The 14,646-nt window shown below is 45.2% G+C and overlaps 2 protein-coding genes across 3 annotated transcripts; both read left to right on the top strand.

Annotated features, from left to right (window-relative positions):
* Positions 1 to 685: 685 nt before the first annotated feature.
* LOC135897589 (steroid 17-alpha-hydroxylase/17,20 lyase-like) lies at positions 686 to 14,376 on the top strand. Of its 2 annotated transcripts, none has more exons than XM_070535614.1 (10): positions 686 to 927; positions 2,229 to 2,349; positions 2,463 to 2,642; positions 3,011 to 3,104; positions 3,869 to 4,024; positions 5,772 to 5,980; positions 7,261 to 7,386; positions 7,861 to 7,965; positions 11,011 to 11,142; positions 12,488 to 14,376. In XM_070535614.1, the coding sequence occupies exons 5-10, from the start codon at positions 3,984 to 3,986 to the stop codon at positions 12,838 to 12,840; spliced, it is 966 nt and encodes a 321-aa protein (XP_070391715.1). In that variant the 5' UTR covers positions 686 to 927; positions 2,229 to 2,349; positions 2,463 to 2,642; positions 3,011 to 3,104; positions 3,869 to 3,983; the 3' UTR covers positions 12,841 to 14,376. The 2 variants fall into 2 exon arrangements, with proteins under 2 accessions (XP_070391715.1, XP_070391713.1); XM_070535612.1 differs by having other exon boundaries at positions 2,229 to 2,396.
* Positions 2,234 to 3,542, top strand: LOC139052505 (cytochrome P450 2C38-like). The gene is made up of 3 exons (XM_070529645.1): positions 2,234 to 2,396; positions 2,463 to 2,642; positions 3,523 to 3,542. Exons 1-3 carry the CDS (start codon positions 2,234 to 2,236, stop codon positions 3,540 to 3,542), a joined length of 363 nt encoding a protein of 120 aa, XP_070385746.1.
* Positions 14,377 to 14,646: the final 270 nt, after the last annotated feature.

Raw genomic sequence — 14,646 nt, 5'->3', positions numbered from 1 at the left:
GAACGCTCGTGTACCGTCGATTGGGAGCGCGTTAAACAAACCGAGGTGGTCAAATTTAACCCGGAATGCCCCACCTCGGCGTGCCTCATTATACGATCGTGGTTCTAGCACGCGAAATTCGTAAATTATTTTTTTTTCTTAGAAATTCACTTGACCTTCATCAAAAGGGCAAGGGTTGAGCTCAGTGTCAACGGAAAGTAGCAAAAGTGAAGCAAGATGTAACACCCGGTTCTCAACCAAAAATGTGGCACACTGCTCCAGTATGCACAGCACCTGACAAATACCGGGAGAAGTCGGCAACGCTATAACTGGTTTGTAGATTTCTGGTAGACGATAATCATTAGTCGGAATTTTTCCGACAAACCGCGATTCACAGGCATGCAATTAAACGTAAGTCCAGGAGCCCTTTCGTTCGTCCTCTTTTGACCTGGAGGTAAACAAACATAGCTGTAAGTTGACTAATACGGTCTTGCCGGTGGTGCAACGCCGCTCTGAACATGTGTTACCCAACCGTGACAGATGTTCAAGGCCGGGAGCAGGGCTGTCGCACAAAATAAAAACGCAAGACTCCCACCTCACCTACCTCGAGGAATTCGCCTTCTACACTTGACGAGCAGTTTTGCAAATCAGAAGCAGACAGGTGCGTATGCCTCAAGGTCAATTTCGCCGTCGTTCGACGGCGCTGCAGGGGTGAAGCGGCACGCCAGGCTCGTCAGGTGCATATCAATGAGTGCAGGAGTCATCGGTAGACGGAGCGAGCCAATAAGTACCACAGCAGTGATGATGCAGTCGTGAGAGATCGCGCTGCCTCTGCTAACTTCCCGGCATGGCACGTGGCTTCGCGAAAATTGGTGATTAGCTTCGGTCTGCTGGAATAGTGAGCGCCTACTACCAAACCTCCGTGCTGTCCGCGGGGCCCACAAAGACGTAAGTAAGGCTCAGTCTTACTAGGATTTAGGCTACATTAAGGCTTACTTCGGAATAATTTCGGTTCCGCATAAACAAGTGCGTTTGCAAGTGCTGAACACTGCGTACTACATCTCCTTGTGTGCTTCTGTGGCTAGTATGCTACTAGTTGTCAGTTTTATAGAATGCCTAATACCTGTGAGCGTTTGTCTAAACTGTTGTCATTCAATGATTTCTTCGAGGTTGCAAGGTAAAATGGCTATAAATAAATAGATTTTAGCCAGAGGCTGTTTTTTTTTTTTACAGACATATATAGGAGAAGGGCAATCAACTTCGGCGAGCTCGTCATACTTCCCAGTGGACGCAGTTAGATGGACGGGAAAATCGCAGAAAAGATAAATAAAACTCTCCAACTCGTGCCACCCACAAAGATAGCTCTGTAGCTATAGCGTTCTGCTGCTGAGCAGATGGTCGCATGTTCGACTCCTGGCAGAGGTGGCGGTTTTGATGAAAGTGCAATGCGAATGCATTCGAGTGTAGTGCATTGGATGAATGTCAAAGAGCGAACAGTTAAAATTAATACGGAGCTCTCCTCTGCGGTGTTTCTCATGCTATCTCTTATTATTTGCCTCTTTCCATCAAGTCAAACAAATTTAAGTGCTTTTAAGAGGGAAGCGTTGACCGTGTCATATCTTTTCCGCATTCAAGATTTAAAGTAACTGGAGCTGTGAAAATCGCTGCTGCCTCTACTATGACTGACCAAACTGTTTGCGACTGAAGTTGTGGTTAAGGTCTAAAAGCATCCCATCTCTGTAGGAGTGTGAATTATAGTATCCCTGTGTTAGGTATACGTAGGGCTATTCCCTGTGTAGCGATGCCTTGACTAGAACCTCGCCCTGTGCAACCGATCGAAATATGAGGCAGCCTATTGTGACTGCTGAATTTCGACGCACGACAGCAGCTGAAAGCTGAAAACTTGGCCTGCTGCATCTGTTTGTCACTTTCCGCAACGAAATTTTCACCATCGCTTACTTATAGTCCTCAGCTACGCCGCCACTGTATGGCGAAGGAATAGAAAGCTTTCAGTGGAGACTGAACTCGGTGCATACCGGCAACGTCCAGTTTGGAGCTGGACGCACAGACCACCAACTTTTCACGCAGCGTTGTAGATTGGCAATTTGTGCGGGCTCTTGTGCAACACGCAGGCTTTGACAGTGAAAACATTTGTGCAGTGTTATTTCGGGAGGCCACAGCAAATAGTACCTGTCGTCGTACCCATACGCATAGTACAATGCTTTCCGCACTTCGCCATTTCCGAACAGCTGCCATGGACGACTCCCTCGTAGCATACGCCTCCATCCTGCGGGACTGGCGGTGGATTGGCATCGCGCTGCTCTTTGCCTTCGCGTGCCTCGTGAGCCATTTCTACGATAGAGTGTCCAGGTACCCAAAAGGACCGTTCCCTGTCCCCGTATTCGGGAATCTGCTCGGTGAGTACCTTGGGGCCGTAGGAAAGCCCGTTTCGAAGTGTGCGTTTCGTTTCTCGTTTATTGCAGCGCTGCGGAAGGTAGAGAACCTGCACGGCCAGGCGATCCAGTGGTCCAAGACGTATGGCGACGTCTTCACCCTGTGGTGCTCGCACAAGCCGATGGTGATCCTCAATAGCTACGATGTCATTCAGGAAGCGTTCCTCAAGCGGAAGCACGCGTTTTCGGGACGTCTGCCTCTAAAGATGCGTGGGTACACGTTGCCTTACTCGCTATTGGGAATCTCGCCTACGCATAGCCCGCCTTTCCTTTCCATTTCTTTTTGTTGTTAGCCTAACTCAAATGCACTTCCTTTATTCAATCACATACGACCCATATAGGCATTCCGCTCTTCTATCTTGTGCACTTTGGCGCAACTTGCGGCACTGAACGCGCCAATTCAATAAGTATAACTAACTTGCATGCTGAGCGTATGGTGTTCGTTTCTACTGATGGTCCACTCAAACTTCGAAAATTCGCCACGCGGTCTCCTTCTGTGCAGTATTACATGTGCGCTATTGAACACAATCAATTACTTCTTTTTTCTTTCCTTACCTAGCCTCTGCTTACTACTTCAGGTGACATACAAAACCAAGGAAATCATGATGTTATGTTCGAGGATTACACGCCTTACTGAAAGGCACTTCGAAGAGTTGCATCCCTAGCCGTGCGGTAAGTGAACTTCTGCATATTTCCACCTAACATTTGTCCGCTATTTCTACACAGTTATTAGAGTCAGCTTATCTTCAAAAGCAATAAATAAATGTTTCATTGGTGCAAAGTAACTTAAACGTAAACATCATAGAACTTGAAAAGTGGCGTACCATGACAATAGAGTTTTCAAAGAGACAAGGTAATAACGGCTCATGATAGTGGATATAAAGGATAGTCTAATGACTGTCCTGTTTACGCAGCATCGAACGCTGCCTGTGGTAGCGTGGATAAATGTTCCTATGGAGTAGAATCATCTAAGGAAAAATGTTTATTGTTTGCTACACACTAACATCGCAGGCAGGACGAAGCTGTATTAAAATACGATCGCATTATTTCTGTTCTTTCACCTCCCCTGTGAACAGTGTGGTTGTTTCAGGAGCAAACGCAGAAGCCTGACTACTATTGTTTTCTATTGCGATTTTCTTTACCAATTTAAAGTTATAATGCCTGCGTAAATCGCCAACACCATGCCGGATTCTGTCACTGTAAATCATTATCATTTCATTTCCATCAACGTCTCACAACATATTATTCCAGTTGGCCAGTTGTCCGTCCCTTTAAGCGTCCTCCAAAATATTTGTATGACATCTGCTAAATCACCTAAACAATATCTCGTTTTTATGGCGCTACTTAAAACAACGGCTGAATGGCAACTTGTGTATTTCATCGCGCATGAAGCCTAGTGAAGTGGATGTGACTTCCAGTTTTGTAACCAATCCCAGGAAGTACGCGGCCACAAAAGCCCTGGAAAGGCTATGCACCGACATCGTTGACGCCTACGTGGACACCTTGACATTGGAGCCACAAATTGCAGACTCAAGGAAGTTGTTTTTCTCCATGCTTTACAAGCTTACAGGAGCATCAATCTATGGCGCAAGGTAAGAGAGTTACTTTTTGCCGTTATGGGTATAGCATTCCTCTCCGGGGCCTATCTGCGCGATGACTTTTGGGGTGTAGGCCCTATAGGCTCTCCACGTTTGCATGACCTTGTCATGACATTGTTTGGTACGCGGTAGCTATTGCAGGCTACCTCGTCACGTGCTCTCCTGCCTGCTCTCTGCCGTACACGCGCTCGAGATCAGCGGCTACAAATTACAGCTTGAGCGTCACGCTGTGAAGGCCTATTTCCCATTAGTCTTTTCTTTATTTTTTTTATGACTTGGCTAAAAGACGGTCACGTGGCGCTCCTTTCCAGTCATTTTCCTTTCTCCATGTTTGGTGCGCACGTTCAATGCGATTATCAGCAAATATAGATGTCAGCATTGTCACTGCTGGAACTGAGTATGTGCACTTATGACACTTAGTTCATAGAGGAAGCTGTCTTTAATTCTGTCGACCACGTAGTACTTACGAAATTGTCAGTGCCTAGCGCAACGTCAGGCAACTCAGAAAGCAGAATAGCGACCATCTGCGCTGATCTGGATGTGAAGTTTTCTTTGTGCACATTTTTAGCATCATGTACTTTTGTTTACGAGGTAAGCCTTCATACTGCACAGTGCCACAAAGAAACGATCGAGTTCTATCCTCAGCTGCCAAAAACGCGCGTGCAGCGCACGTGCACAAACACACAAATAAGAATGTTCATGCTCCCTAAAGATCCATCAAGCACATTTTATCCGTCAGCGCAATATTTCCAGCAATGCTAAGATCACGAGTGATACTCGTGACCTCGTAATGCGCTGGAACTAAGGATACCTATCTTTAAGACCATTCTGCGCACTTATTCGTGAATGTTTTTTCATTTGTCATCTCTCTACTTTTTAATTCTTTCTTTTTTAATTATGAGATTTCACGTGCCAAAACCACTTTCTGATTATGAGGCACGCCGTAGTGGGGGACTCCGGAAATTTCGACCACCTGGGGTTCTTCAGCCTGCACCTAAATCTAAGTACAGGAGTGTTTTCGCGTTTCGCCTTCATCGAAATGCGGCCGCCGTGGCCGGGATTCGATCCCGCGACCTCGATCGTGCTCAGCAGCCCAACACCATAGCCACTGAGCAACCACGGCGGGTATCTCTCTACTCGCGTTATATATTAATCTCGTATAAAGGACATTTAGGGTCTAATTCGCGACAAGATAAGCCTGAGCGAGTGAGAGCCAAGCCAAGGGGACTTGCCTCAGCTTTTTCCGGTAAGTGAGCCTCAGTGAGCCCGGCTGAGTGGAATCTGGGTGAGTCTAAGTCCGAGTGGAGCTCGGCGGGGTAGAACTGTGGGGAGTCTGAGTCCGAGTGATCACGCCAACAGACGAATCTCGAGTAGGGGGTGTAATGAGTGGACGAATCTTTTTATTATCGCTTCGACGTGCAACAAATGTAGCCGTACAGCGAAAAATTTATCCACAGCCTAAAATTATAGAATTAAATATTCCTAAGATTACGCCGGCAACTAGCGCAGTATAAAATAGACAGGTGTCAAGTGACGCGCTGCTGGGCACCGTTATTCGCTTCGAGGATGATAGAAAAATCACCTGAATTTAAAAAAAAAATCGCTGTTGCAAGTTAGCGCTATCTGAGTGCGCTCATGCATAGCCATCACGTGCCCAACTCGATTATTTATTTCAAGTAGCTTACTGCTGAATCACAGCTGACCGCTCTTGGAGACCAAAGAAAGGGATTGTATCGTGCAGCCTGAATGGAGAAGAAAAGGACATTCTTCGCCTGGAAGAGATAGACCACGAGTACTACGCAGCCTCCCCAGACGGCCTGCCGAGCGACATTGCGCCCATTCTAGGACTGCTGTACCGCAAGAGGGAGAAGAAGATCGAGGCCCTGTACACTGAGTACCGACAGATTATTGACCGGCTGTTCGCTAAGGCCGAGGAGTCGTACAAAGCAGGTATGTTAGGTTGTCCCGTTTTCTTTGTCACTGTCATGCGAATAACTGTTTTGTTACGGCCGATATGAGAGTGTCGCTAATCATTGAATAGCCGCAGTTATACGTAGTTCGCACTAACTTCGTATTTCGTCCAATGCGCAACATTACCTACAAATTTATTTCCGATTTGGCAGGAATTTGTTGTCTCCGGCAGCCCGGCTCTGGGTGAACGCGGGAAGTTTTCCGACTCAACTCACATTCTTTAAACATTTATAGGAATTTTGGTTTATTTCACATAATTCCAGTAAAGAACTTTCTAACTACACACAGAACGCCTCAGCATGGCCAGGATCTTCAGAGAAAGAACGGCATCATGTGACCGAGACCTTCCACTACGCCTTACATTCTGGCGCGGGACAGCAGCTTTCACCTTCTTCCTGCGACGGACACCTGCTCACACGTCACAACTTTTGCGCACGCATTCTCACATGCCACATAGCTGTCGCGTGCACAGGGTTCGACACTTTGTGTAACAAAGCCACAATTATAGATATTTTTGTTCGTAAGAACATTGCTGAGCAGAAAGGCATCTCTCGGCTGCTGTTCGAGTGCTTGCCAAACTCCATTACGGGTTGTAAAATTAAAGTGGTGCACAAGGCATGCCCACGCTTACACGAATGTAAAATGCTCGCGTTTATACATATTTAAACACATAGCCTTTCATTAACGAACATTCTTCACAGTTCCATAAGTTGGCTGCCCCCGAAACTCCACAGCTACAAAACACTGCAGTTCACAGACCAACGTCTGCACTTGTAATCAGAGGCGACAAGGGAGGCACAGGCACAAGGACAGCTAGGCAGACAGGTATACAGAAAGCTAGGCATACAGGTAGGCAGAGGTAGGCAGAGGCAGGCAGAGGCAGGCAGACAGACAGGTAGGCATGCAGAGAGTTCCCTAAAAGTGTGCGTGAAGTTCCCAAAGAGTGCCTATCGCTTTAAAAATCATTTTGCTGAATAGCTTGAAGGTGCCTGTACCCCCAATTGCATATAGCATGGTAGTTGAAACAATAACGAAGAACGAGGTAGAACCTCATTCTGCAGCACACGCACCTGGTGGCAAGCTGCAACAACAAGCGGAAAAGGCAAAGTAGCCAAGCGAGGTACATTGACAGCCCAAGATTGTTTTCTTCAGGATGCTATATGTCTACAACAGTTTTCTGGTAGGCCTTGCATACCAGCAAACTTACAAAGGTTCATTACGCTGTCGCGCATGACTGCAAATCGCTTTTGTTCCATCAGGTAGCAAGGACAACATCGTGCACGGCCTGATTTCCGCTCGGGAGGAGGCCACCCGACAGAGGGAAAGCGACGCCGAATATCTGACCAAAGAAAACCTGGTTCAGGTTGTCATGAACTTGTTTGGAGGTGAGCAGCCAGCACAGCGTGTCAGATTCTTCAGTGATCGCTTCCCACATTCTGCTCGACAGCGTGCAAGCTTTGTTTATTAGCGGAACCTACACACTGTAATTTGTACCAACTCCGTGAAACTCAGGTCCATGCATGCAGTGCCTAACGTTCCGAACAAGTTAAAGCTCAGTGATCAACTGTTTTTTCAGCGCCGGCTTGAAGCTAATGCCGCCTTGCCAGTGAAACTAATGAAGGGGCCCCGGCGGAACTCTAAATCTAGTTTAGACACCACCGATGGCTCGCTTCAGTCCTTAACCAGCAGGAGTCTGGACGTGATAATGTGAATAGCGTAATCACTTGTTTCTCTCTTTTTTTTATACTGGAACCTCTGCTCTTAATTTCCATCTTCACCTACCATACATAATCTCGAAAATTTTGCTAAAACGCATTATCTAATTATTCTCATCAGCGCACAAAAATCTTCCTTCATAGGTGCCACAGACACTTCGGCGTCAACGCTTCAGTGGATGTTTCTCAGGCTTGCTAAGCACCCCGAGATTCAGAAGAGAATTCAAAAGGAAATTGAAGACTGCATCGGTAAGAACGCATTATTGGCCTTTTAAAACAAATGCTGAGTCAGTTTAGCACACGCTAAAGTGAATGAAGGCGAAAGCCTGCGCGCTCACGAGATATTAAGTTACTTGACATTCTCATTCGAATGCGTTGTCACTTCCTATTACTTGTTTTCGCCCATCAACGGTCGTGGGTTCTATTGCCCTAATTCATTCTTAATTAACTACGCCTTAATTACCTTCTCCTTTATTAACACTAAAGGTCGTGTGTTCGACTCCCCCCAATGGTCATGGGTTCGACCATCTATGGTGGCACCATCAATTTCGGTCCCATTCTTTTGTTCATTGGTCTTTTGTCCCATTGAAGAGCGCCCCATACTAAGTGGCGCACTGTTAACCAAGCTGGTACCAAAGAGCTTCGGTGAAGAGCGGCATATGCCCAGTCGCACGTACCCAATGAACCAAGCTGGTGACAAAGATGCTCACTGAGGCGCGTTACCCAGCGCCACATACCCAGTGACTCAAGATGGTCCGGTGGTGGGTTTTGAAACCGGTTCCATCAGCACGAGAGCCCAATGCTGTACTCATTAGACCACGGACTTCCCAATGACCCAAGTTGGCGGGAAAACGGTTACAGACAGACAGACAGACAGACAGACAGACAGACAGACAGACAGACAGACAGACAGACAGACAGACAGACAGACAGACAGACAGACAGACAGACAGACAGACATCTATCTATCTATCTATCTATCTATCTATCTATCTATCTATCTATCTACCTATCTATCTATCTATCTATCTATCTATCTATCTGGCCCTCTGTGTTTATGTAACCGTTTTCCCACCAACTTGGGTCACTGTGTAGAACCTTGGGCCGCAGCGCTAAGAAAACCGCGTTCGAAACCAACCATCGGATCAGCTTGGGCTATTGGGTATTTGCCGCTCTTCAGTTAGCATCTTGGAGGCCAATTTGCGGCACTGTATGTGTCACTGGGTGTGCGCAACTCTTCAATGACAAAAAAAAAGAAATATCCGGTACACGGCGGAATCGAATACGCGTCACAAATATCCTAATACAACCCTGTCTGAATATATGTTCTCACAGGCGCCACGCGTGGACATCAGGCGGCGGCACAAGATGGCGCAGCGTGTACAGAGGGAAGTGCCATAGAGTTTCCTACAAAATTACTAGAGGGAACTCTGGCACTGCAGTCGTTGTCCTACCATGGGAATGATGGGAAGTACATCGATTTGTCTGATCTTCGTGCTTATGGATTCAAACGTTATTGTGGCTTTGTATATTACGCTACATAAATCTTATTGTCGTGTATTTCAGCGCAATCTATATTCTTCGAAGTGCAGAAGACGCCGGGAACGCGTACAACTGCTATTAATTGCAACAATTGAGCTTGTGTATGTGCCCAAATCGAAACGCGCCAAGCGTCTCTAGCGTCTCACAGCACTGGCATGCCCGCGATAAGTTCATAAGTGCATTTCATTCGCTTGTCGATACATGCATCCGTGGCTTAATGGTTTCAATATCTGGCTTCTGTACTAGAGTCCCTGTGTTCGAATACTGCCATCGGGCAATTTTAATGATGTTTATTTATTTATTTATTACGCAATAAGCTGTTGAAAATGACGAGTTTACAAAGTCACAAAGCTGTTTGAAGCCAAAAGGACGAAGTTTAGGCAAATCCATGTACTTCCCATAATTCCCATGCAGGGACAACTGCTCCCATTGTAGCTCACGTAGACACTAGCGCCAGAGTTCCCTCTAGTAATTTTGTAGGAAACTCTATGGGAAGCGCGAGAGAGGAACCCGTCTGCAGTACGTGTCTCGTAGATGACGCGTCTCGGCGACGGCGATACGGTGTGCCGCTGCATTGCTTCAGTGATAATCGCATTAACGTCGACTCTCATCGTGAGATCGATCCTGCCGGATTTCCTTTTCTTTCTATTTGAAGGACGTAAAAACCTTAAGGAAACAGATCGTCGTCAGATCTATCTTGCTAGATAATGCCGTCGAAATGTGTGGATACATAGAATCTTGAGTGCCAAACTTTAGCTCTCTGTTGACTACCGCCAATCGAGTTGTGCTCACCAGTCTCATTTTTTTTTTTTGGGGGGGGGGGGGGTGATGAAACAATACATCTCAGGTAGAGACTTGTACTATTCGACAAAAAAAAAAAAACGTGAGATCGCCGTTCGCAGGACACACCATTCATTCTTTTCTTTTTAAATCAATTGTCCAGCAGCGTCTCATTTACATTCTTCCGTAGTATAATATAATAAGTTACGAAATTGAACTTATGGCGATATGAAAAAGTTAGCCAGATTTATTTTTAAAAAGAAATATATGTAAGATTTTTTTTTACGCTCATTAGGTCGGGAATTTTCCAGTCGTCCTCCCGTGTTGAGCACTGTTTTGAGGAGCCTGAATATGTGTCATCCACATTAATATTGACATAGAAGATACAAATATATTATAAATATTATAAAACAACCTCTCTTTTCGAATGATGATCAATCCCCATGTTAGGAGCCCCCGTGAGAAGAATGAGATGCTGGAACAGGCTACCTTTATTCGCATAGAAAATGGGTGATTATAGCCCAATTGAACCTGCGTCTTCCACCTTGTTATATCATAACTTCTGTGCGGCAAAATACAGCAGATGTTACCTGCCTCTAAAATAAGCACGCTACCGGCAGCATTCGCGTACCAGTGTTTGTTAATTGCAGTAAGTCGTGCTCTTTTTTTTGTAAGTCTTGGTGCACTTAGAAATAACGATTTTTATCCGCCATCTAAAGTCAAATAAAACTTAAGAAAAGTAAGGACAGAAAGCTTTTTTTGTTTTATTCGCATTTCTTCAATTATCATTCCTTGGAAAGAAGAGCATCAACTTAAATACGACTGACCACTCATCCGGCCTCCCCGTACTTCTGATACAAGACACTCGTTATTTTACTGCGTTCTGCATGACCTTAGACATGCTGTTGCCAACGCCCTTTTACCGGAAGCTGACTTTGCCTACCTCGAATTTATTTTCTCGTATTCGTATAGGAACCAGTTCACCTGCGTACGAAGATCGAGAAAGACTGCCTTTTACAATGGCTTGCATGATGGAGACGTTTCGGTGTCATCCTTTTGCACCGATTGGCATGCCCCACAAGACAAGTACAGATACAACAGTCGGTAAGCAAAACATTGCGGCAACGTTAACTTGATCAAAAAGATAGCGTTAAAAAGCAACAGAAGAAGCAATCGCACGCCGTATTCACACTGCAGACCATTCTATGAAGTGACCTTCACCAATGGGTCACCGTATGTTACGTTCCTCTGCTAGACTAGATGGCTCGGACTAGATTTGCGGTCGTGATGGCAGCCTTTTAATGGAAGAAGAGTTCAAAAACACCCTCGTATACTCCAATTTCAGTGTCGGTATATTTATTTGCAGCTTTTAGAGGCGTCAATTCAATAGCCAATAAAAAAAAAAGCCAAGCAGTGCTCTAGATTGGGGACTTAAAGGTCAGCAGTGAAGAGGAGGCTCTAATCACTGAAGTCGTTGAAGTTAGATTTTGAGCTGAAACAATTCGCATAGAGACACTACTAATTTCTCTTTTTTCTTTTTTTCGCATCGCAAAGTGCCTCGAGCGGCCAGTCTCGCATTGATTTTGCGTGCATTTTGGGGCTTCTTTCACGCTCGGAAAAACACTTTCATGTAGCATGTATTGAGCAACAGAAAGCTGTATCGCGACTTTTTCATGTCGCTCTACAATTTTCTCATTCACACTTTTCATCTAATTAAAATATTTGAGAAGTTGGTTAATCAACTAACCCCTAAGTATCTAATTAGGTGGAATGAACAATATAGTTTGAGTATCTCCATGCGACGGGCAAACAACACTGCCTTCGTTCCGTCCAGCTACGTGGCCATTTGCAGATTTTTAAACTCTGACTAAAGTTAGCTGGGACACCCCTGTATAGTAGAGAAAATGAGGAGGTTTCATCATACACTTTTCGCCGCAACAGACATCAACACTAGACAGAATGCGTACCCAAAATAAACCGCAAAGCAGGCACAAAAAGCATTGCAAAAGGGCAGATTGTTGCCTCAGGTATTATTAATGGTATTCAAGTTCACAGTTTTTCACCATTCCTAAAATAATGAAAACAACGACAAAAATAAAAACGGCAATTGAAAGAGAGTCTACACTACATGAATTGTCGACTTCTCTCAGGACACCATGAAAACACGCATATAAAGTTTTCCAGTGCTTCTATAGTCGCATTAGCAGCTTCACTGTAAGAGGCTCTCTCTCCTACCACTACATATAAGGGAAAGTAAGAAGTACGCTGTGAATGCTTAAGAAAATCAGCCTTTTGTAATGCTTGTATGTTATAACGATATGTTTGCAACCGGAGATAACAATCTAGGCCGGCGAACTTAATTATGAATTATGAGCCACGAAACTCGCACAAAACTCAAATGAAATTCCTAAGTTGCTGTGGTAAAGCGCAAGCTCCTCAATTTTCGCAGGCACGGCAGCCATACCTAAAGACACGGGTGTGTTGTTCAACGTCTACGGAGTGAATCACGACACACGCTTCTGGGACAAACCAGAAAAGTTCCGGCCTGATCGCTTTCTGGACCCCGTCACTGGAAGACTGCGTCAGGATGCCGGGCCGCTGCTAAGTTTCGGCCTAGGTGCAAGGGCTTGTCCAGGGGAGAAGCTCGCACACGTTGACATATTCTACATCCTCGTCCGATTCATGCAGAGAGTCAGCTGCAGTGCCATCGACAACGCCTCAAGTGTGGACATGAGAAGCATCGGTTCGTCGCTCTTCCTCCTACCGGCTCAGCGTGACATCGTTCTCTCCAAGAGAAACTGATGCTTGGAGCGCTGAGTTTCACGGAGCGTTCATGCCCAATAGAGTCCAAAGCTGGGGCCTAAGGCCAATAGCTGCGATTCAGGCCGTGAAAGCCTTGTTGCATCGTGTTCAGGTACCTCCGAAATCAGCCGGGTTGACGTTTTGATAGGTGAAGCTGCCATGGTCGAGCTGGCATTGCCATCCTCTGTGTGTTCATTTCAAACGCGTTTTAGCGGCGTCAGAGCCGTTGTTCGAGTCGGCCCAAGGTCATTCAGTGGGAAGGAATACGCAAGACGCGACCTTAAATTGATAGCGGTACTCGTAAGCAGATTCTCTGCAACAACCTTAGACGTGACAAGCAAAACAATGCTGCACACCCTTTATCAGATCCAACATGTGTAATACGTCTTATCTCGCTCGCTAGATCTTTTTCTTTTTTTGCCAAGAGAAGAACTGATTTGCGATCGATCTTCTTTAGGCGGGACAAAACTAAACTTTTCGGCTGCATTATTTCTACAAAACACCTGTGGGAATAGGAACATACAACAAAAATTCGAAAGCTGTGTTCAAGTTATTATTGTTAAACACAAATCGTTTCTCTTGACATGTGGCATAACTCATAACTACAACATAACCTTAGCATTACTAACTCAAACGTAACATAACTCATAACTCATGCAAAGGACTGAGAGATATATGCCATTTTTCGGCACATGGTCTACATGAACAACTCGGAGATTTCCGTCGATTGCGCGAGGTATAGCGCATAGACGTTCAGTAACATTTCTTACAAGATGGTGCAGACCAGCTGGTTGGGATCTTAACGTCGCTCTCAACTTTGTTTCAAGATTGTCGACAAAAGTGAGTTCTTGTTGCATTACGTGCAGCAGTCGCACATCAAAACTTTTGGACCAACATCTGTGAAATTATGCTTTCGTTTTCTTCGTTAAGAATGTCACGCAGTCATTGAAGTTTCTTCTGTTTCCATCTGCATGCGCTTCTCAAGGCAAATCAAGCCTAACTTTCCTTTTTTTTTACATTTGTGTGTTTACGTACTGTATACGTGTAGTGAAGTGGTGCTGCTTGAGTAGCACTGCAGTGTTTAACACAAGAGCCATGCTCAGGCTTCAGAACTTGCTTCGTACTCCAATTCATGTATGCCGACCAGAAAAATTAATAAAGAGTTGGTTTACTGAAAAAGTCACGCGAAATGTATCTTTCATTGGATGCCTGTCTCAAAGGAACGCCAAACTTTCTTAATCTAAGCGATGCTTTCCAGTTACGCGGCAGGAAGAAGTAAAACGTCACTCACGAACACATTCTCAGAGTATAAAACCTGGCCACAACGCCATAACGTAAAAAAACTGCGAAGGTAATTTGAAGAAGCTGCCTTGAATTATCGCCACTTAAACCAAAGTGTTGTAGTGAATGGCTACGAATATGTTTGAATTTTCAAGCATAAAATGTACAAAGGCGCTGCTAGCTATAGGTGCCATCCTAGTTCTCTGGAGTATCGTCGGCTACACAGGCCCTTGCCAATATAGCAGAGAATCACGTTATATAATTTTGTTGTTGTAGACTCCACTCGTCCTGCAATGTATCCTTCAACCCCACTCGTCAGTTAAAAAAGAGAAGCAAATAAACCAAAGTGAACAAAATTTGGCACGATTCATGAATCTGCATGCCAGTGCTCTTTCGAACCGGCTATGAGCGTCAGCACATATTCGCAGTTGCTGCTATGAAATGCAGCGAGTGCCGTGAAGGCAATAAAGGTGATGCAGTGTACACTAAGCATTTAATGCTTGCGTATGTGCTTTCGTGTACTGT

The sequence above is a fragment of the Dermacentor albipictus genome, chromosome 1 (genome assembly GCF_038994185.2).
Source record: "Dermacentor albipictus isolate Rhodes 1998 colony chromosome 1, USDA_Dalb.pri_finalv2, whole genome shotgun sequence".
NCBI lineage: Eukaryota > Metazoa > Arthropoda > Arachnida > Ixodida > Ixodidae > Dermacentor > Dermacentor albipictus.
This window is presented reverse-complemented; position numbering and strand designations above follow the sequence as displayed.